At 37.5% G+C, this 23687-nt stretch overlaps 2 protein-coding genes across 2 annotated transcripts; both read left to right on the top strand.

The window, feature by feature from the left end:
- The first annotated feature begins 883 nt into the window (after positions 1–883).
- LOC110144150 (olfactory receptor 10T2-like) lies at positions 884–1828 on the top strand. Its single transcript, XM_020904045.2, has one exon. The coding sequence runs from the start codon at positions 884–886 to the stop codon at positions 1826–1828; it is 945 nt and encodes a 314-aa protein (XP_020759704.2).
- A 12508-nt stretch (positions 1829–14336) lies between these two features.
- OR10T2 (olfactory receptor family 10 subfamily T member 2) lies at positions 14337–15302 on the top strand. The gene has a single exon (XM_070467129.1). It carries the CDS (start codon positions 14337–14339, stop codon positions 15300–15302), a length of 966 nt encoding a protein of 321 aa, XP_070323230.1.
- The last annotated feature ends 8385 nt before the right edge of the window (positions 15303–23687 follow it).

The following is a 23687-nucleotide window of genomic DNA, read 5'->3' as shown; positions in this document are numbered from 1 at the left end:
TCCTCCTGCCCTCAATCTTTCCCAGCATCAGCCTCTTTTCAAATGAGTCGCCAGTGTAAAGGTTTTAGAATTATATTATTTCTGAATCAAATCACAGGTCTCCCACAGAAAATGGTGACATTTTTTCTGAGAACATTAAGGAGGCATTTTCAGAGATTGAGGCAGTGGTCAAGAGAGTCAAGGTGTCAGCCCAAGAACTGGCATGCTTTGGGCATGACTTGAGCTTTAGCTAGATTCTTAATCTCAAATTACCATGCACTCAAGACAAGAGAAACCCGAATATATGATGTCATTCTAAGCCCACCTCAAAGGTTTCACAACTAATCATGAGCAAATAAATCTCAACACTTCGATATAGGTAAGCAAGCAGTATTTGTCTCAAGTATATGAGGGACTAGAGTAATGACTTTCCAATTGTTTTTTCTAGTTCATACTTTCATAAAGTTATTTTGAAGATGTGTGATTTCCAGGACTGTCACTCTCATGTGGGTTAAGCAAATGGTTTAATCTTTTTGAAATTCAGTTTCCATAAACTCACAGGTTTAGATGAGATGACTTTAAGATCACCTCTTGATTTAGCACATTATGTATAAAGCTTCTATGCCAATAAGAAGACAGAGAAATGGAAACAACTTACAAAAATGAAAATAATGTCTTCAGATATCATTGAATTGGGGATTTTCTCATGCCACTACTCCTCAAGCCTACTGCTTTCCCCTCACCCCTTGATCAATGTGCTTAACTTGTTTGTTACTCATTTTTTCAGATTAGTATTGTCAATTTTGTATAGAAACACAGACATGATCTATTCCGGGGCATTCACTTTTGTCAAATTCATTCTATTGCCGGTTGCAGAATGTCTGAGTCTGATTTGCAGTGACCAATGAAAAGGCAGAACCAGAGCATGATCACGGAGTTCATCCTTATAGGCTTCTCAAACCTAGGGGATCTGCAGATCCTTCTCTTCTTTATCTTCCTTCTGATCTACCTAACCACTCTGATGGCCAATGCCACCATTATGACAGTCATTCGTCTGGATCGGGCTTTGCACACCCCTATGTACTTCTTTCTCTTTGTCCTCTCCTGTTCTGAAACCTGCTACACCTTGGTCATTGTACCAAAAATGCTGGCCAACCTGCTTTCCACAGCTCCAACTATTTCATTATCTGGGTGTGTGGCCCAGCTCTATTTCTTTGTGGGCTTGGCTTGTACCAACTGTTTCCTAATTGCTGTAATGGGCTATGATCGCTATGTTGCCATCTGCAACCCTCTCAACTACACACTCATTGTCAGCAGAGCCACCTGCACACAGCTGGTTTTAGCCTCAAGTTTCTGTGGTTTCCTGATCTCTGTGGTTGTCAACGTCCTGGTGTTTAGTGTACCCTTCTGTGCCTCCAATCGGATCAACCACTTCTTCTGTGACATTTCCCTAGTCATAAAACTGGGCTGCATAGACACCAACCTGAAGGAGATGGTTATCTTCTTCCTCAGCATTCTGGTGTTGCTGGTTCCCTTAGTGCTGATCTTCATCTCCTATGTCTTCATTGTTTCCACCATCCTCAAGATCTCCTCAATAGAGGGACAGTGTAAGGCCTTCGCCACCTGTGCCTCCCACCTCACAGTGGTCATCGTCCACTATGGTTGTGCTTCCTTTATCTACTTAAGGCCCACATCCCTGTACTCCTCAGATAAGGATCGGCTTGTGGCAGTGACCTATACAGTGATTACCCCACTACTTAACCCTCTTGTCTATACACTGAGAAATAAAGAAGTAAAGACAGCTCTGAAAAAGTTTCTCAGTAGGTACTTGCTTTCCAAAACTGTATGAGTTGATAAATCAGGAAAATTATATTCATGAAAGCATCCACAATAGGATGCCAATAAACATAGTTTTTGTTTAAAAAAGAAAACAAGAAAAAATTTTGTGTTTTTTTTATTGGAAAGACCTTTCTGTTTGTCCTCTATTCACTGTAGAGGTTGTACCATTTGGTCTCCAGAAAGTTATGTGAATGTGGAAACTTTCAAAGACTCAATCCATGTTATTATTGGACATTTAAAATGTCAGTTTTCTCAGATCAACACTACAAATACTGCATTATTTTTCTGAGAATGTCCAGTCTGTTAATATTCTTCCTACACTGAAGGAAACAGTGGAGAATGTTGTTTAAGTGTCTGAATGCTTCCATACATTTTTGAGGTAAAAGCAATATATACAATAAAAAAAATTGTAGACAAAAAGAATGGTTCATTTATGGACAGATGAGAGATCAAAGTTCCATGAGGCTGATGGTAAAGCAGAAAACATGGATTTTGGAATCATAAAGACCTAGGTTTGAATATTGATTTGAATCATTGTCCAGCCAAATGCCATGGGTCAGACTTAACCTCTCTCATGGTCAGTTATTCCTTATGTAACATGACACCTTCTCATTTGGGCTTGGTAAGAACTAAAGGAGTTAATAGATGCAAAGCAATTTGGTGCTCTTCCAACAGAAAGCATTAAAAATTGCTAGTTTTTTTCCCCACTTTCCTTCATTTTCCTTTCTTTATTCCATAAACTAGGATTACAATAATGTCAGTTGCTGCATGAAATTGAGTTGACCATCCAAGAATTCTTTTATGAATCTGCCAATATGAGCAAAGCATTAAACTAGGTATTGTAGGAAAAGAGTAATAAACTATGGTTCCCTCTTTCTTTCATGCTTTGCTATAAGAAATAACCAAACAGTAATCACCTATATAGGAGGATTACACTTATTTGCATGACTATTTTTTGTGGGTTTTTTTAAAATATGTGTCTCAATAAAGCAACATAATTTTATATGAAACTAATTTCTTGAAAGTGTTCATTTCTCAACCTTCCAATTGAGCAACATATAGTAGGAGTTCTTACTTGGGTATGTGGAGGGGGGTAAAAGTTGAAATGTCACATAACATAGATCTAAAAATGTTTCCTGTGTGAGCATATACCTATGACTTAAATTCTATAAAATGGAAATAAATAAAACATTTTTATATAATAATTAAATCAGGGAATGCCTTATGGTATATACAGCTTGTCTTTTTATGACTGGCTTATTTCACTTAGGGAAGGGAGAGTTGTTATTTAATGGTTACCATCTCAGATTTGAAAAATGGAAGCGTTCTGGAGATCTGTTTTATAACAATGTGAGTATAGTTCATACTATTGAACTACACACATAAAAGTGGATAGGATAGAAAATTTTATGTTATGTCTTTCTTACAATAAAAATAGGTCTTGTTATGCGTCAGCAGGTCATGTTATGGTTTGCTGTTCTGAGCTGAGCTCGACGTGGTAACTCTACTTCAAGTTTCACATTCCATTTGGGATTGGTTAGAATTAGAGTTGCATCAGTTATTTTCATTCTACTTACCAGGTCTAAAAGGACTGGGAGAGATCATCTCATGCTGGTAGTAGAAAACCTGCAATGCACTTTTAAAATTTATTTATTTATTTTAATTGGAGGCCAATCACCTTACAATATTGTGGTGGTTTTTGCTATACATTGAAATGAATCAGCCATGGGTGTACATGTGTTCCCCATCCTGATCCCCCCCCCCCAACCTCCCTCCCAATCCCATCCCTCAGGGTCATCCCAGTGCACCAGCCCTGAGCACCCTGTCTCATGCAGCCAACCTGGACTGGTGATCTATTTCACATATGGTAATATACGTGTTTCAATGCTATTCTCTCAAATCACCCCACCCTCGCCCTCTCCCACAGAGTCCAAAAGTCTGTTCTTTACATCTAGTCTCTATTACTGTCTCACATATAGGGACATTGTTACCATCTTTCTAAATTCCATATATATGCATTAATATACTGTATTGGTGTTTCCTTTCTGACTTACTTTCACTCTGTATGATAGGCTCCAGTTTCATCCACCTCATTAGAACTGACTCAAATGCATTCCTTTTAATAGCTGAGTAATATTCCATTGTGTGTATGTACCACAGGTTTCTTATCCATTCATATGCTGATGGACATCTAGGTTGCTTCCGTGTCCTAGCTATTGTAAATAGTGCTGTGATGAACATTAGGGTACACGTGTGTCTTTCAATTCTGGTTTCCTCAGTGTGTATGCCCAGCATTGGGATTTCTGGGTTGTATAGCAGTTCTATTTTCAATCTTTTAAGGACTCTCCACACTATTCTCCATAGTAGCTGTACTATTTTGCATTCCCATCTACAGTGTAAGAGGATTCCCTTTTCTCTGCATCCTCTCCAGCATTTATTGAAAAAACCTGCAATGCATTTTTTGACCACGTGGTAAAAAATCTGTCTGCAGTGCAGGAGACCTGGGTTCAACCCTTGGGTCTGGAAGATCCCCAGGAAAAGGGAAAGGCTACCACATCAGTATTCTTGCCTGGATAATTCCATGGACAGAGGAGCCTGGTAGGCTACAGTCCATGGGGTCTCAAAGAATCAGACACAACTAAATGATTAACAATACTTTGAAACTGGCAAACAATCCCTCTGCCTGTATTTCATTGGCTAACATAAATCCCAGTCAGTTCAGTTCAGTTGCTCAGTCATGTCTGACTGCGACCCCATGGACTGCAGCACAACAGGTCTCCCTGTCCATCACCAACTGCCGGAGTCTACCAAACCCATGTCCATTGAGTCGGTGATGCCATCCAGTCATCTCATCCTCTGTCGTCCCCTTCTCCTCCTGCCTTCAATCATTCCCAGCATCAGGGTCCTTTCAAATGAGTTAGCTCTTTGCATCAGGTGGCCAAAGTATTAGAACTTAGCTTCAACATCAGTCCTTCCAGTGAACATTCAGGACTGATTTCCTTTAGGATGGACTGGTTGGATCTCCCTGCAGTCCAAGAGAATCTCAAGTCTTCTCCAACACCACAGTTCAAAAGTATCCATTTTTCAGTCCTCAGTTATTTTTATGGTCCAAATCTCACATCCATACATGACTACTGATAAAACCATAGTTTTGACTAGATGGACCTTTGATGGCAAAGTAATGTCTCTGCTTTTTGATATGCTGTCTAGGTTGGTCATAGCTTTTCTTCCAAGGAGCATCTTTTAATTTCATGCCTTTAGTCACCATCTGCAGTGATTTTGGGGCCCAAGAAAAGAAAACCTGTCACTGTTTCCATTGTTTCCCCATTTATTTGCCATGAAGTGATGGGACCAGATGCCATGATCTTCATTTTTGGAATGTTGAGTTTTAAGCCAGGTTTTCACTCTACTCTTTCACTTTCATCAAGAGACGCTTTAGTTCCTCTTCACTTTCTACCATAAGCATGGTGTCATCTGCATATCTGAGGTTATTAATATTTCTCCAGGCAGTCTTGATTCCAACTGTGTGCTTCATCCAGCCTGGCATTTTGCATGGTGTACTCTGCATATAAGTTAAATAAACAGGGTGACAATATACAACTTTGATGTACTCCTTTCAAAATTTGTAACCAATTAATTTTTCCATGTCCAGTTCTAACTGTTGCTTCTTGACCTGCATACAGATTTCTCAGGAGGCAGATAAGGTGACCTGGTATTCCCATCTCTTTAAGAAATTTCCACAGTTTGTTGTGATCTACACAGCCAAAGGCTTTGGTGTAGTCAATAAAGCAGTAGATGTTTCTCTGGAACTCTCTTGCTTTTTCTATGATCCAGTGGATGTTAGCAATTTGATCTCTGGTTCCTTTGCCTTTTCTAAATTCAGCTTGAACATATGGAAGTTCTTGTTTCACATACTGTCGGAGCCTCACTTGAAGGATTTTGAACATTGCTAGCATGTGAGGTGAGTACAATCGTGTTGTAGTTTGAACATTGTTTGGAACTACCTTTCTTTGGGATTGGAATGAAAACTTACCTTTTCCAGTCCTGTGGCCACTGAAGTTTTCCAAATTTGCTGGCATATTGAGTGCAACACTCACAGCATCATCTTTTAGGATTTGAAGTAGCACAGCTAGAATTTCATCACCTCCACTAGCTTTGTTCATAATGATGCTTCCTAAAGGCCCACTTGACTGTGCATTCCAGGATGTCTGGCTCTAGGTGAATGATCACACCACCGTGGTTATCTGGGTCATTAAGATCTTTTTAGTGTAGTTTTTCTGTGTAGTCTTGCCAACTCTTCTTAATCTCTTATGCTTCGTTTAGGTCCATACCATTTCTGTCCTTTAGGTAGTTCCATCTTTGCATGAAATATTCCCTTTATGTCTCTAATTTTCTTGAAGAGATCTCTGGTCTTTCCCATTCTATTGTTTTCCTCATTTCTTTGCATTGATCACCGAGGAAGTCTTCTTTATCTCTCCTTGCTATTCTTTGGAACTCTGCAATCAGGTGGGTATGTCTTTCCTTTTCTCCTTTGCCTTTAGCTTCTCTTCTTTTCTCAGGTATTGTCTCCTTGGACAACCATTTTGCCTTTTTGCTCTTCTTTTTCTTGGCATTAAATCCCAATACCAAGCCCAAAGTTCTGTGGTTGATAATTACACTCTGCATCTAAAAGGAGCAACTGCAAAGTCACAGAGCAGAAGACTTAGAAAGGGAAAAAGAGATCTTGCTGAAAATTTAATCTACAACAATGAACTATGAGCCAGCAATCCCACTGCTTGTACAGACTAGATTAAAAAGAGTCATATGTTGCTAAATCTGCTGGGGTTGGGTAGTATCAGTTTTCTAACTTAATTCCTATCTCAATATGTTTTTAAATGAAGATTTAACTTTTCTTCAAATGTGGTGAGGACAACATATCAGGAAGCAATTGCCGTTGGAAAGACAGTTAATTGCACACAGTTCTCAAGAGAAGATGGGACATGCCATGCTTAGGACAAGAGAACAGTGTAAGAGCCTAAAAAAGCAGACAAGTAGGCTTCCCAGATGGGTCAGCAAGTAAAGAATACAGTTGCAATGCAGGAGACACAGATTCTGTCCCTGGATCAGGTAGATGCTTTAGAGAAGGAAATGGCAACCCACTCTAGTATTCTTGCCTGGAAAATCCCATGGACAGAGGAGCCTGAGAGACTACAGTCCATGGGATTCCCAAAGAACACATTAACTCATTAGTAGCTATGGGCTCTGGATTGATTAGTTTGCATATGAAAGACTTGCTCTAAGCAAAGTCCCTTGTTATCTCTAGGAACTGGAAAATTCTAACCCTAGTTAGGAAGAGCAGTCCCTCCTTGATAATTGAGGCTCCAAAAGGTCATCAAGGTTGATCAAAGGAGTCAAAACATCTGACACAGAACCTAGAAAATATAGTTAATATGCAGCATTATGTTAGTATTCTAGATCTTTTGCCTTTGCAGATAAACTTTACAATCAGTCTTGATATCCCACAAAATAACTTGCTGGAATTTTGACTTGGATTGCATTAAATCTACAGATCAGTTTGAGAAGAACTGATATCGAAACAAAATTCAGTCTTCCTATCCACATAGACTATTTCTCTATGTATTGAGATTGTTGACTACAAACTGGCACTTGTCCAGAGCATTGCCAGCACCTGAACAATAAGGGCATTTGCCATCTGCCTCTGTGGAGGCCGAATCCTCTGTTGCTGTGGCTGTTGACCTTAACATCCCTGAGGGAGTTCAGGGTAAAGTGAGGCACTCTGTTCTTCAGGGAACCTTGTGGAACAGGTCTTTAGATATTTTTAGGAACTGATTTCATGATCCCAATCTTTGCATCTCTTGATATCTGGAAAAGCACTAAATCCCTTCATCAGCTCCTCTTGACTAGCAGAAAATTTTTTGTAAAATGAGGTCTTAATTGCAATGAACTACCCTGAACTACCTCTTCCCCCAAATCATATATTGATCTTCCCCCATTGCATTTTTGGAGCAATCTCTCAGAACTAATTGAGGTGCTGTCTACAGGGCTGCCATCCTCATTTTGCACCGAATGAAACTTAACTCACAGCTCTCAAGTTGTGCATCTTTTTTTAGTTGACAAGATCTTTAATATCTTTCACTAGTGTTTTATAATTTTCCTCATAAAGGTCTTGCACATATTTTGTAATTTATCCTTAAGCATTTCTCTTTTTTTGCTGCTAATACAAATGGTATGTATTTTTAATTTCAAATTCCAATTGTCTATTGCTGGTATATAGAGGAAAGTGAACTTCTGTATAGCAATGATACATCTTACAACCTTGCTATAATCACTTTTTAGTTTCAGGAGGGTTTTATGCTTTTGTTTTTGGTTTGTTGTGGGGTTTTTTGACTGTTTATTTTTGCCTATTCTTGAGAGTTTCTTTGTAGGCCATCATGGCATCTATGAAGAGAGACAGTTGTATTTCTTCTTTCTTTTCATGTTTTCCTTCTGTTTTTATTTTTATAATTTCTATATTGCTATTTTCCAGTAGCTGAATCTCGGTTTGTATCTGACAGATTCTTAGAGGCACTACCAATTTATATGCTCTATACATTAAATCCAGAGTTTGAGGTTTCTTGAGTTAAGTGATGATGCAATTTTGAGATGCAAATCAGAATGAGGGCCTACCAATTACAATCTATCATAAGTGAATCTATTTTCACCTCCCCAACTATATCTCCTGTCAGCCATGAGACAACTCCCATCAAAACCTCCCACAGTGAGCTAAAAGATGGGCTTAATTCTGTTTTATGTTTATCTTAAAGTGTCCTCCCTCAGAGTACCAACTTAAAGTAGATCTACTGTTTGACTCCCTATTTTGGTGGGTCTTGGACCTTAATTTCTCTCTGCCTCATGCTGTGATTCCCTCACATCACTAGCTGGATTTGTAATTCCATCCAGATAAATAAATGTCTTTGGTGTAAAAGACATTTTTAGTACTTCATTTCTCTCAGGATTCTTGTTTTCTCTCAGATTATGACCTGGAAGTTCCTACAATGCTTTCAGCTGATAAATATGCATTAAGGAAATTTTTTAAATACTCCCCAGCAGTTTCAGTTGTTTTCAGAAAGAGCATTTGTTTAAATAACCAGAGTAGTCAATAGAAGAAATAGAAATTCTCAGCAATCCTCTTCAATTTTTTTTCTTTGAAAATCCTAGGTTTAGTCATTCAGTAGTTTCTACTTAGCTTTTTTTATTCTCAGTGTTTTTATTCATAACCCATCAGTCAAATCTTAGCCCTGGTTATGTTCAAGAAGATCTTCACTGTAAGGTGCTCATCTTCCTAGCTTTGTGTCTCTTTACTGGTACATGCTTCATAATGCCCCTTATTACACACAGTTATGCAACCCTGCTACATCAGATGGACTGGTGTAATTTATTTATCTTTGTATCATTGTAATATCTAACAGTGCTTTCCAAAGCACAGAACTAAATGAATGGTCACTGAATAAAAGTCATTCCCTTATAATAATTTCTAAGGAATTATTATAAATCCAGTTGTTTGACTTTTTATTCAGTATACAGATCTGAGAGTTGGACCTTAAAGAAGGCTGAGCACTGTAGAATTGATGCTTTTGAATTGTAGTGCTGGAGAAGACTCTTGAGAGTCCCTTAGACAGCAAGGAGATCAAACCAGTCAATCCTAAATAAATCAATCCTGAATATTCATTCTAAAGAATGATGCTGAAGCTGAAGCTCCAATACTTTGGTCACATGATGCAAAGAGCCAACTCATTGGAAAAGCCCTTGGTGTTGGGAAAGATTGAGGGCAGGAGGAGAAGGGGATGACAGAGGATGAGATGGTTGGATGGCATAACTGACTCAACGGACATGCATTTGAGCAAACTCCAGAAGATAGTGAAGGACAGGGAAGCATGGCATCCTGCACTCCATGGGGTTTCAAAAAAATTAGACATGATTTAGTTACTGAACAACAAATTATGTATAGCAGCAAGGCAGAGCCTACCAGTGTAATCCCCCAAAGTGCCAAACATACCTATATTCACCAACCCCTGCCTTCAAGTCTTATGCTTTATCAAATCAATCTTCAAGTAAATCTGCAGGTTGGTGAACTTGGTTTCTCTTGGCATAATAAGTGTTTTGTAATCTTTCTATCTGAAAGCAACTCCTTTATGCCAAAAGAATTCTTATTTACAATTTTCATGCTTTGCCCAGTTAAATTTTTTTTTCAATCTATATTATTCTCTTCTGATATTAGATAAGATGTTCTTGTCCAAGTTTAGTCATTTATCTTTTGCTTTAGTTCTCCTTGTCTCAGAGGGCTCCAGTTCTTAGAATCCCCAAAGGCTATAAATACTCTCCAACCTAACTACAGACTCTGAATTGACATATGAGTAGGGACTGGGCTAATTTCAGCTTCTTATTTAAAACTTAAAAATGTTAAGACATCTAAGTGTCCAAATAAACCCATTATGAAATGTTTCAGCACATTTTTTCCCAATCATTTACTCTTTTAGGACAGATGACATTACTTTTACAAGTAAACTTCTACTGTTGCCTCTTTCCATGTTCAAAAGACCTACAAGACTGTGAGTCTTCAAAATCAAACTCATATGTCAACTTCCTTGATCATTTGAATATAAGTGGGTAAGTGTATTCTATCAGTTACTACCTGAAGAAGAAACCATTTTCCACCAAGGATTTCAGATTTGAATGCTTTTGCATCATAGTTTTTAGTATTATGAAAAAGATTCTATACAAGAGTCAATTTGTATATGCTATTTTTCTTAAAATAAAACAAGCTTTTTATTCCTATTGAGTCTGCGTATACACATAAGTGAAACACATATACACATATACCATGCCCTATGTGAAATTTGAAAACTGAGAGGTCAGCAATAAGAGTAACTAGGGGGCAGGAAAGCTCATCAGCATAGGTTTATTTTTAAAAAATAATTTAGGGAATATTAAAAATATTATGAATGGTATGGATTATAGTCAAAGAGCAGAGAACATATTCTAGGTAAAAATCATAGTAGATGAGAAAACTAAAGGAGAATTAAAGGAGAAACTAAGGGAGAATTTAAGAAGGCCATTATTTGTTGTTATGTTTTGTTTAGAGTCTATTATATGTCCCAAACTGTGGTGGAGGCAGCAGATCATTTGGGATATATTGTTATGGGTCCCTTTCCCCCAAAGAAACAATCTATAGAGGAATAGGATATAGATAAATGGATGATAGATAGATAGATAGAAAATAAGAGGTACAGATTAATTCTAAAAATATAAAAGACAGTATCTAACCCATACTCCATACCAGTATGATTTTAAGACCTCTAAGTGTTATGAAGACAAAGAGCACCTATATGGATCCTAGTAGCCAGAAAAGGTGTGTTGAACATGGGACATGACAGGGATTTGGATATAGAAAACAACAGTCTATATAAATATATGAAACAGCATGAGAGAAATATAAAAGCAGTACTATGATTGGGGCCAAGAGTGAAGGCTTCCTTAAATATAACTAAATTCTTATTTGAATCACTGAAAGAGAAGCTGGTGATTTAGCAGGAAATTGAAGGCAGTTTGATTTGCAAAACTGTGATAACATTAAGCAACATCTTCTTGTTTTTTTCCCATCTTTGAATCTTTGAGTGTATTTACCATATCTTTGACTTACCAATTTTCTTATTCCCTTTTTTTTAATGCTGCTAATCTAAGGCATAGAAACAATAAATTTTGAGTATAAAATTTGATAATTTAAGAACATTAGGGAATTAAAACTGGACTATTCAAGAAAATTCAGAAATGGTAAAATGAGTTTTTCTTGAACAAACAGCATGAGATCATGTTTTAGTCTCTTGGAAAAAGTGTGGGGCATATACTATTCTGGCAAGGTAAAGAGTAGATGGCATAAAATGTGATAGGAAGGAAGTAGTTTAAATGTTAGAAGACATACAGTGATATATGTCAATTATATCTTAATAAAACTGGGAAAAATAATTTTGAAAATACATAAAAAGTAAATGCAAGGAAATAAAACTACCAATGATTGTCCTACTTCTAGAAATAACAGGCAATATTTTAATTCCTTCCAACATTCATCTCAGTATACCTATGTGTATTTTTATATATGAGAGATGGTATAGAAATAAAATGTGATTCTACTTTAAAATACAAGTTAGAAGACTTGGATTCTGGTACTGACTCTTACTACTTCAGCATATAATTTATTACTTTTATATTCTATTGAGGTCAAAAAAATCTAGCCCATGATAAACTAGAAACTGCACTACATGCTAGGAATTCAGCTATTAATAAAAATATTGCCCCTGCCTATTATAACCTAGAGAGAGTGAAACATATAAGGAGATGAGCTCAACACCCTACATTTAATGCAGAGATGAAAATATTCACAGGTCACTCTGCTCAGCAGAGGGTATTTAGTGCCCCTGCATTAGCTGCAGAAGGGAGACAAAACACCTGTGCTATCTACTAGGTTGTGAAGGTCAAACTGATGTAGCTTACATAAAAAATCTTGTTTTCTGCCATGTCTGATGAAAAGGAAAAGTGTTACATCAGCAGGAATGTGGAGCTATCTAACTGAAGGAACCATGGCAGGATGAATAGTGAATGTACCGAGTGTCGCTTCAAACAACTGCTTGTATTTTATAGCCATTAAAGTAGCTAACAAGTTTGATGATGTTGAGTGCTGCAGGTAGTAAATCTGATTTCTCCTGAATTTTTGAACCTGACTCTCAAAATTGAAAATGACTAAGGCTCTGAATGACTTAGACTACAAGATAATGTGAAATCCCTGAGATGGTCTCCTCTTTTCCTTCACCCTAACATTTTTTGGCTATTGAAGATTCAAGGTGCATTCTTGTTGCTCCCTTCCATTATCCTAGCCTCAGTCTTCCTACTGACTCTATATGTTGTCTATGCTAGTTTGATTATGATGGATACTGAGCATCAAAGTAGCTGCATTGGTAGAAAAATGGAAAAAAAATGATAGAGAATAAAAAATAGATTAAGATTTTTGAATATGAAAACTTCAGAACAGAAATATTTTCAAAATTGTAACAGAGATAGTGCAGTATCAAAAATAGGAGATATGGAAACCAAAGGATACATGTAAACAATGCAAATGACATAAGCCCATGGATGAGGGTATCCACCAAAGTTGCCTAAGAATTTTCTTTTTGTCATCTCAAAAGCCCAGAGTACCATAGTGCCTAGCAAGTTAGAAATAAAGATGAAATTAAAATGGATTTTTGTTATTTTATTACAAAATGGATGTTGGTCATATTTTGCAATAAAATTGTTTACACATGATAACAATCTCTCCCTAAATGAAATCACTTATTATTAAATTATACTGCATAAAATTAAGTGAAGGGAATGTTTATTAAGTTCCTGATTTTTTTTTTCTTTCAACAGGTAATTACAACTGCTTCCTTTCATGTTTTAACTGAACTATAAACTGGTAGAGTATTTTCAAGGGTGTGATACGGAGAAAGAGTTGGAGAGATGGTGCATTTCCAGAGGCAAATCTGCCACTACGAAGTGGCTGATCAGTGTCTAAAAACAAAAGTGCCATAAATAGCCTCATTCATAAGAGAATATTACAAATGAGTTTACTAATCACAGAATGAGAAATCCCCCTTTTCTTCCATCACCACTCCTATCCTAACTCTTCTAACATGCCTTCTGACATATCAAATGATGACTTGGATTGTCTGACTGTTCTCAAATAAGAATTGTTGCTGAACTTTAAAAAAAATATTAATCCTTAAGCTTGCTTTTATTATTGTAGCTGCTCACTGGTTGTATTTTGTCACTGACTTATGCTTTCCTACCTGCCCCCACCCCAGCAGGCCATCTACTGTGACTGCCAATTATCAGAGGATAGGAGTATAAAGCTACCAAGAATCTTCTGGGCAAACAGATGTTATAAATGGCATGCTGAGTTCAGAAATGTGAATACTTCTAAAGCAATTGTTTTAAAATAATAGTATTATTTTTGGAAGTAGCAAGTTTTTCTTGTGTTTGGATAGTAGCTAAAAAGAGATGGAAATATTCTAGCCTACATAAAAATGAAGTATATTTAGGATCATCAAATTTAAGAAACTTATTGTTAAATATTTAGAAAGTATATCAGAAAGCAAACACAATCAGCTCTAATCTTATTACAAATATGACTTTGTGTCTTGCTTTTTCTCTTATTATACTAGGAGAATTTTCTAATGTTCTTATATACTCTTTGGTAATATCACATGGATGCTTCTTTCAACCTTTGTATATTTCTATAATATAGCTAATCATTCTATTTTGGAGGGTTAATATTTTTAAATTATCAAAAGGAATATCTATGTTTAGACAGGTTGAGAGAAAGATCTTTCAATACTCTGGGTCTGAAAATGTAATTCTTAAAGGGAAGGAATTGGGGGAATATTCTTTGTACAAAGATACTTATCATTTTCTCTCTCCAAACTCATTCACCAAAGGAAGTTATTCAGATGCAAGGTTTCAATAGAACCACTGTGGTTACACAGTTCATCCTGGTGGGGTTTTCTAGCCTGGAGGAGCTCCAACTGCTGCTTTTTGTCATCTTCCTTCTTCTGTACTTGACAATCCTAATGGCCAATGCAACCATCATGACTATTATCTGCTTCAGCAGGACTTTACACACTCCCATGTATGGTTTCCTATTCATCCTTTCCTTTTCTGAGTCCTGCTACACTTTCGTCATCATCCCTCAGCTGCTGGTCCACCTGCTTTCGGCCACCAAGACTATCTCTTTCATAGCCTGTGCCACCCAGCTCTTCTTCTTCCTTGGCTTTGCATGTACCAACTGCTTTCTCATTGCTGTGATGGGATATGATCGCTATGTGGCAATTTGCCACCCCTTGAGGTACACACTCATCATGAACAAAAGGCTAGGTTTGGGGTTGGTATCTCTGTCAACAGTCACAGGTTTCTTTATTGCTTTGGTGGCCACCAACCTCATATGTGGCATGCATTTTTGTGGCCCAAACAGGGTCAACCACTATTTCTGTGATATGGCACCAGTTATTAAGTTAGCCTGCACAGACACCCATGTAAAAGAACTAGCTCTGTTCAGCCTCAGCATCCTGGTAATCATGGTGCCTTTTCTGCTAATTCTCATATCCTATGGCTTCATCGTTAACACCATCCTGAAGATCCCCTCGGCTGAGGGCAAGAGGAAGGCATTTGCCACCTGTGCCTCGCACCTCACTGTGGTCTTTGTCCACTATGGCTGTGCCTCCATCATATACCTTCGGCCCAAATCCAAGTCTGCTTCAGACAAAGACCAGTTGGTGGCGGTGACCTACACTGTGGTTACGCCCTTACTTAACCCTCTTGTCTACAGTCTCAGAAACCAGGAGGTGAAGACTGCCCTGAAAAGAGTTCTGGGGATGCCTGTGGCAACCAAGCGACCTAACAAAAAATTGCAAAGTTAACTAGGCAAGTCATAGAAGAAGTCAAAGGCATGACATTTTCATAGTCCTTTCATCAGTTCAATCATGATTTGGATAGTATTTCCAATGACTAAGACCACTGTTGGCTTTTTCTTTTCTCCTATTTCAGAAGATCTACAAATCAATCTACATGCTAAATTATCTGATGCCTATTCCTTTTTGTAAAGATGCATGTGGCAAAAAGAGAAAAGCATAATATGTTTTTCAAGGGAAAACACAAAACTCAAAATGAAAGTTGGCTAAGGATAGTTTGTCTAGTTGGATAGAGAGAATAGGATGTGAAGTTTTTAGAAGCATCCTATCTAGGACCCCAGCACTTACCATATAGCACCATGTACCAGGTTCTATGAAAAGTAGAGAAATCAAGATGAATAAGCTGATAATTTATAGAGGTGTAAAAGTGAGTAGGCAGAAAGATAAAAATGAAAATAAAATGATGAATTAGATCTATTAAAATAATTTGAATAAAGAATCATGTATACCAAAAGGACAAATATTTATTTCTCTTGAAAAAAAAAATGGAATAAACAACTTGAAAAGAAAGGAAAGGAAACTTGAACTAGATTTTAAATGAGGAACAAGATTTCAATCCAAAGAAAATGGATTTTTCAGTGAAAAAAACATTGGTTGATGTTATCAGAGTTGTAGATTTTCTTCAAAATTTAATACTAGAATTTTATTCTGTTAGTTAGAAATTAAATATATTCCACTTTTGTTTGTAGTTTTCCTTTGTTTTCATAGTGATTTCTTTTTTCAGTGGATTATTTTTTTTAATAATGAACTTAAGAAAAATAACATCTTTATATTTGCTAGTACAGAGGAACATAATGCTATGAAGAGGCAGAAGTGGCCCTAATATTTCAGTTAGCCAACTCTACAATGGTCATAATGCAGAACTTACATGTATCTAATATTTTACTGTAACATTTGAACAGCAAATACTAAACAATTGATTTAAAATTCCAACTCTATTATTTCCAAGCCATGTGATTTGAAATAAGACATTTAAAACTATGGAAACTGATGTGCCCTAAATTTTTTCATCTGGACAACTGAGTTTTTTTGAGTGAATATGAGGATTATCTAATGAGAACAGTGTTTCTGGTTGGGAGAATCAATTGCTATGAATTAGACCCTTTATCTAGCCCATACTACAATAAAAATATCCTAATTTATTAAAATTATAGTGCATCACACAAAGGAAAAATTATGCTATTGTTAATTATGTGACAGTGAAAATTATAAACAAATAAGGAAAATTTTCTTATAATGCAAGTTAACCAGCATCCTCTATTCCTCTATAAGGCATGCTGGCTGATTCCCATGGCACAATAAATACTCATGCCTAATAGATTAGTTTCTAGTGTACCTTCTGCATATTTCAGCTCTTACAAGTTAAATCACATATGTTTGTTCTCAAGACCGTCTATGACGGTTATATTCACTATAGTACTTACTCAATTTGAGAAATATAATTTTGTACCATGTAGTCTGGGGAAAAATTATGCAAAAAAGGACTATCTATTTCTAATACAAGGTTGAATGTTTTGGAAAGATTACATATGAGGAAAAAAATCACAGAATAAAACAAAATCATCAAAAGCTAGAATCATTATTTAGATTTTAGATTATTTTGCAAGTGTCTCTAAGGGAGCTAAGGATACTTTGGTTTCTCACTGCACTCCAAATTCATCTCTATAATCTCCCAGATTTTATCTCAATATTTTAATTATATGAAATGTTCTGTAATTTACTGAGCAAGCAGTAAACACCACTTTTTGGAGCAGATCCTTTGATCTCCTAGAAAAAAAAAGAAACCATTTGCTCTCAAGTCTCATTCCCATAGGACTATTTTCAATTCAACAAATATTTATTGGGTACATACTATGTCACAACCACCATGTTAGGTGTTTGGGATATATCAATGAATAAAACAAAGATTTGTGTCCTCATAAAGCCCACTCTAGAATTTGTCAAATCTTAGATAATTTTACAAAATAACCTCCCTTGCCCAGAACAATTCAAGCTCTTAGAAGGCAGAGCTATGTTGTTGTTCAGCTGACAAAATTTTCTGTACCAGGTATCATATATTCACATGCACCCCTCTAACCCTGTCACCCTCAGAGTTCCCAGTAAATAGCAAATACTCCAAATCTATGTGAGAAAATCAATGATTATACAAATTAATACATGAACTAGTCATTGCAACTGATTCATATCTGTGTTAAGTTGCTTCAGTCATGTCCAAATCTTTGTGACCCTATGGACTGTAGCCCGACAGGCTCCTCTGTCCATGGGATTCTCCAGGCAAGAATAATGGAGTGGATTGCCATTTCCTCCTCCAGGAGATCTTCCTGACCCAGGGATCAAACCCATATCTCTTATGTCTCCTGCATTGGCAGGCTGGTTCTTTTACCACTAGTACCCTCTGGAAAGCACAAGGTAGGTGGTAAAGTTATTAAATGAGCAAAGAAGCAAGAGAAAGATTTATATTGTGAAGAAAACACTAGATATGGAGTAAAAACAGCACAAATTCGCATCCTTATCTCAGCTTATTTCTGTATCTCATACTTTAGCTTATCTCATACTTATTTCTTTAACTAATAATTAAATCTTCTTATATCTTAATTTTCTTTTCTAAAATTGGGGATATTATGAGAGTTAATTGACAGCAAAGGTCACCCCTGCCCATGGGCCTCCCTTGTAGTTCTTCACTTTTTGTCCTTTGGTTGGAGACAAGAACGACCTGTGCTTATCCATCCTGCATGTTAGCTTTGGCTTCACTGAAGAGGAATATGTTTTGAGAAATGATAGAGCAATGGACTGGTATATGTACATCACTTTCTATACTAGGACACTTGAAAAACTTTCTCTAGATATCAGAATAAAGTAAAAACAGCTTTGGCAAGAAGAGGCTTAAACTGACTGTTTATCAATCAATTCATTCAGAAAAAGACATGAAAGCAATGTTCAGTGTGTTTCTACCATAAATTCTGCACCAGAAGAAATTCTCTAGAGAACAAAGTTTCTACCATAAATTCTGCACCAGAAGAAATTCTCTAGAGAACAAATGGGAATAAATTGAAAAGACTTAAAACAAGGAACTAGATCTGATAGACAGAGTGCCTGATGAACTATGGATGGAGGTTCATGACATTGTATAGGAGACAGGAATCAAGACTATCCCCAAGAAAAAGAAGTGTAAAAAAGCAAAATGGCTGTCTGAAGAGGCCTTACAAATAGCTATGAAAAGACTGGAAGCGAAAAGCAAAGGAGAAAAGGAAAGATATAGCCATTTGAATGCAGAGTTCCAAAGAATAGCAAGGAGGGATAAGAAAGACTTCCTCAGCGATCAGAGCGAAGAAATAGAGGAAAACAATAGAATGGGAAAGACTAGAGATCTCCTCAAGAAAATTAGAGATACCAAGGGAATATTTCATGCAAAGATGGGATCAATAAAGGACAGAAATGGTATGGACCTAACAGAAGCACAAGATATTAAGAAGAGGTGTCAAGATTACACAGAAGAACTATACAAAAAAGATCTTCACGACCCAGATAATCACGATGGTGTGATCACTCACCTAGAGCCAGACATCCTGGAATGTGAAGTCAAGTGGGCCTTAGGAAGCATCCCTGTGAACAAAGCTAGTGGACGTGATGGAATTCCCGTTGAGCTATTTCAAATCCTGAGAGATGATGCTGTGAAAGTGCTACACTCAATATGCCAGCAAATATGGAAAACTCAGCAGTGGCCACGGAACTGGAAAATGTCAGTTTTCATTCTAATATCAAAGAAAGGTAATGCCAAAGAATGTTCAAACTACCGCACAATTGCACTTAATCTCACATGCTAGTAAAGTAATGCTTAAAATTCTCCAAGCCAGGCTTCAGCAATACGTGAACCATGAACTTCCAGATGTTCAAGCTGGTTTTAGAAAAGGCAGAGGAACCAGAGATCAAATTGCCAATATTCGATGGGTCATCAAAAAAGCAAGAGAGTTCCATCAAAAAAACATCTATTTCTGCTTTATTGACTATGCCAAAGCCTTCCACTGTGTGGATCACAACCATCTGTGGAAAATTCTGGAAGAGATGGGAATACAAGGCCACCTGACTTGCCTCTTGAGAAACCTGTATGCAGGTCAGGAAGCAACAGTTAGAACTGGGCATGGAACAACAGACTGGTTCCCAATGGGAAAAGGAGTATGTCAAGGCTGTATATTGTCACCCTGCTTACTTAACTTATATGCAGAGTACATCATGAGAAATGCTGGGCTGGAAGAAGCACAAGCTGGAATGAAGATTGCTGGGAGAAATATCAATAACCTCAGATATGCAGATGACACCACCCTTATGGAACAAAGTGAAGAAGAACTAAAGAGCCTCTTGATGAAAGTGAAAGAGGAGAGTGAAAAAGTTGACTTAAAGCTCATCATTCAGAAAACCAAGATCATGGCATCTGGTCCCATCACTTCATGGGAAATAGATGTGGAAACAGTGGTTGGCTTTATTTTTTGGGCTCCCAAATCACTGCAGATGGTGCTTGCAGCCATGAAATTAAAAGACGCTTACTCCCTGGAAGGAAAGTTATGACCAACCTAGATAGCATACTAAAAAGCAGAGACATTACTTTGCCAGCAGAGATCCGTCTAGTCAAGGCTATAGCTTTTTCAGTGGTCATGTATGGATGTGAGAGTTGGACTGTGAAGAAAGCTGAGCACTGAAGAATTGATGCTTTTGAACTGTGATGTTGGAGAAGACTCTTGAAAGTCCCTTGGACTGCAAGGAGATCCAACCAGTTCATCCTAAAGGAGATCAGTCCTGAGTATTCCCTGGAAGGACTGATGTTGTGGCTGAAACTCCAATACTTTGGCCACCTGATGCAAAGAGCTGACATTGGAAAAGACCCTGATGCTGAGAAAGATTGAAGGCAGGAGAAGAAGGGGATGACAGAGGATGAAATGGTTGGATGGCATCACTGACTCAATGGACATGGGTCTGGGTGTACTCCAGGAGTGGTTGATGGACAGGGAGGCCTGGCGTGCTGCAGTCCATGGGGTCGCAAAGAGTCGGACATGACTGAGCAACTGAACTAAACTGAAAACAAGGAAACAACATGAGATCCATCTTTGCATTCAGTGAACAGCAAAGAAAGGACATAACAGTAGGTAACAAAGAAGTCAGCTGTGTTTCCTTCTCAAGTACATTTGTGGCAAATAGAGGTGCAGTGGTCAGATGCAATGGGAAGTTCTACAGAAATGGAAACTCTGAATTTGAAAGTAGATGCAAACAGAGAAAGAAAGGTACAGAAACAATGACTGGTGATTAACAATGCTGAAATTTTTGGTAGACATTGATTTCTCAATGAAAACTTGTGCCGAAGAAAGATCAGTATAAAGGAATTAGTCCAGAGACTCAAGAGAGTTTCAGAAATAAACTCCTCAAAATCATTTGCCGGTATTAGAGCTCTATCTTTGATGTTGAAAACTCTGATATTGGAAACAAGAATATAAGTTATATGTAATATTTTCCTCTCTAGATTACTCCATTCTCTTATACAAAGGCAACTTTGCCTCCAGCATAGCCCTGGCTTCCCCTCCATCTTCTCTAATGTGGACAGTAGCTACTAACCACTACTCTCCACATCTGAGTCTTAGGATTTTTATCTACTATTCAATTAATTATGTGATCCACCTATAACCTCAGTAGACTAGATCAACAAAGCTTTTTTGATCTTTTTTATTCATTGATATTAAGAACAAAAATATGATTTAGCATCCCCAGGGTCTTCTCTACCCTTTTTCAAAATAAAAAGTTTTACTTTGATCTGCATCTTACACAAACTATGCAAAACTCTAGTTTTTTTTTTTTTTAATGGCATGGCTTTATAAGACAGCTATAAAGTTCTAGGCAATTTGAATATAAGAACAAGTTTTCCTGCCACTCGCTGTACACAAAGATATTTTTCTTCTTTAATTTTATGGAAACATAGATTTATTTCCAGATAAAAGGAGATTGTTTAAATTTTGAGAGCACAAAGATTCAAGACTGTGTTCTAAAAACTCCAAATAAAACCTGATAGTTCTTAAGGAAGCACTAAAAATTATTATTTCCTTATGTATATTTTCTTGAAACCTCTAGAGCTGTATACACTGAACATTGAGAAGACTGTGGAAAAGAGGTAAACAATTATTTTCATGTTTTATTCTAATATTTAGATAATTGTAATTTTATTAATATGGTATTTTTATAAAATTTGCAATTATTAAATTACTGAAGTAATTAGTAAAATACAATAAATATATCTACTAAGAAAAAAGAATACAGCAGCAGTAATGTCATAGCTTGTATAGCATAGAACAATAATGAAAGCTGAGCGCCGAAGAACTTATGCTTTTGAACTGTGGTGTTGGAGAAGACTCTTGAGAATCCCTTGGACTGCAAGAAGATCCAACCAGTCCATCCTAAAGCAGATCAGTCCTGGGTGTTCATTGGAAGGACTGATGCTGAGGCTGAAACTCCAATACTTTAGCCACCTCATGCAAAGTGCTGACTCATTGGAAAAGATCCTGATAGTGGGAGGGATTGGGAGCAGGAGGAGAAGGGGATGACAGAGGATGAGATGGTTGGATGGCATCATCGACTCGATTGACATGAGTTTGGGTGGACTCTGGTGGTTGGTGATGGACAGGGAGGCCTGGCCTACTGCAGTTCATGGGGTCACAAAGAGTTGGATATGTCTGAGCGACTGAACTGAGCTGAACTGAAAACAGGATAAGTCATAAGTAAGCAGCTCTTATGGTATCATTATAATCCTGTTTCAAATGAACTTAGAATTCAGTTTGTGAAGCCCAGACAATGAACTAGTCAGGAGCCATAATTATTCTTTCTTCTAGCAAAAATGACTATCTTTGTATCCTAATTCTTGTGGAATTAGTCTGCAGTTGCCAGATAAATAACAAGATGCCCCAGTAAATTTTAAATTTGAATAAACATAAATAATGACTTTAAGAGTTCCCAAGATATCATGTGGGATATTCCAAAAAATTTATTTGTTCTTTATTGAGAATTCAAATATAATCGTGAATCCAGACATGAATGGTGCTTTCATGCCTGCTGAATCTTCTAATTCTCAACCAAAACTCTTGGTTTACTACTGAGCTTAGTTACTCAGTCGTGTCCAACTCTTTGTGATCCCATGGACTGTAGCCCACCAGGCTCCTCAGTGCATGGGGATTCTCCAGGCAAGAATACTGAAGTGGGTTGCCATGCCCTCCTCCAGAAGATTTTCCCAACCCAGGGGTCAAACCCAGATCTCCCTCATTGCAGGCAGATTCTTTACCATCTGAGCTACCAAGGAAATCCCTCTTGGTTTACTCCCTGAGCATAAAAGGGCTGGAAATTCAAGTTTCCATGAGCTCATTTTTGGGAAGCTGGCTTTCCTATAATTATTGCTGTCCAATCTCTAAGTTGTGTCATACTCTTTGTGATCCCATGGGCTGTAACCCGTCAGGCTCCTCTGTCCAGAGATTTCCCAGAAAAGAATACTAGAGTGAGTTGCCATTTCCTTCTCCAGGGGATCTTTCCCACTCAGGGATCAAACCCACATCTCCTGCAAGGGCAGGCAAATTCTTTACTGCTGAGCCACCAGGGAAGCCCTTTCTGTAATTAGTTCTCATCTAACCTCAGATAGTCAAACATTCAAATAGTCTGTGCATTCTAACACCAGTGAGGATGCTGTTATTTATTTCCATTATGATGTGAGTGCATAAGTCACTTAAGGAATCAATTAAACACTGCAAGACTGTGGCTCCAATACTAAATTCTGATATGGTTGTATCCATTATATTGTATTAGATAACTGAAGAGAGTACAAATGAATAATTTATGAGAGCTCAACATAAAATACTATTTCATTAATAATAATTACTCTCACCTCAAATGAAAATATCCCAGCAAATAAACTGTCTAGTTCAGACTCTGGCTATGCAGTATCCTGCTATTGCTGTGCTTAGTCACTCAGCCGTGTCCAGCTCTTTGCGACCCCATGGATTGTAGCCCACCAGGTTCTTCTTTCCATGGGGATTCTCCAGGCAAGAATACTGGAGTGGGTTGCCATTTCTTTCTCCAGAGGATCTTCCCAACCCAGGTATCAAACCCAGGTCTCCCACATTGCGGGAGGACTCTTTACAGTCTGAACCACCAGAGAAGCCCGTGCATCATGGAGTACAGGTTTAATTCCCTCATGCTACAAGTAAGGCCCAATGGCCTAAGTTGGCCAGAGCTTATTTGGTTTTGTTTTTGTGACCAAATAGATTTTAGAAAGAAATGACCCTTCCATGCTGTTTTAAGGCTGCCTCATCC

The sequence above is a fragment of the Odocoileus virginianus genome, chromosome 5, assembly GCF_023699985.2.
Source record: "Odocoileus virginianus isolate 20LAN1187 ecotype Illinois chromosome 5, Ovbor_1.2, whole genome shotgun sequence".
Lineage (NCBI taxonomy): Eukaryota > Metazoa > Chordata > Mammalia > Artiodactyla > Cervidae > Odocoileus > Odocoileus virginianus.
Note: the sequence above shows the minus strand (reverse complement) of the source record. Positions and strands in the feature narration are given on the sequence as shown.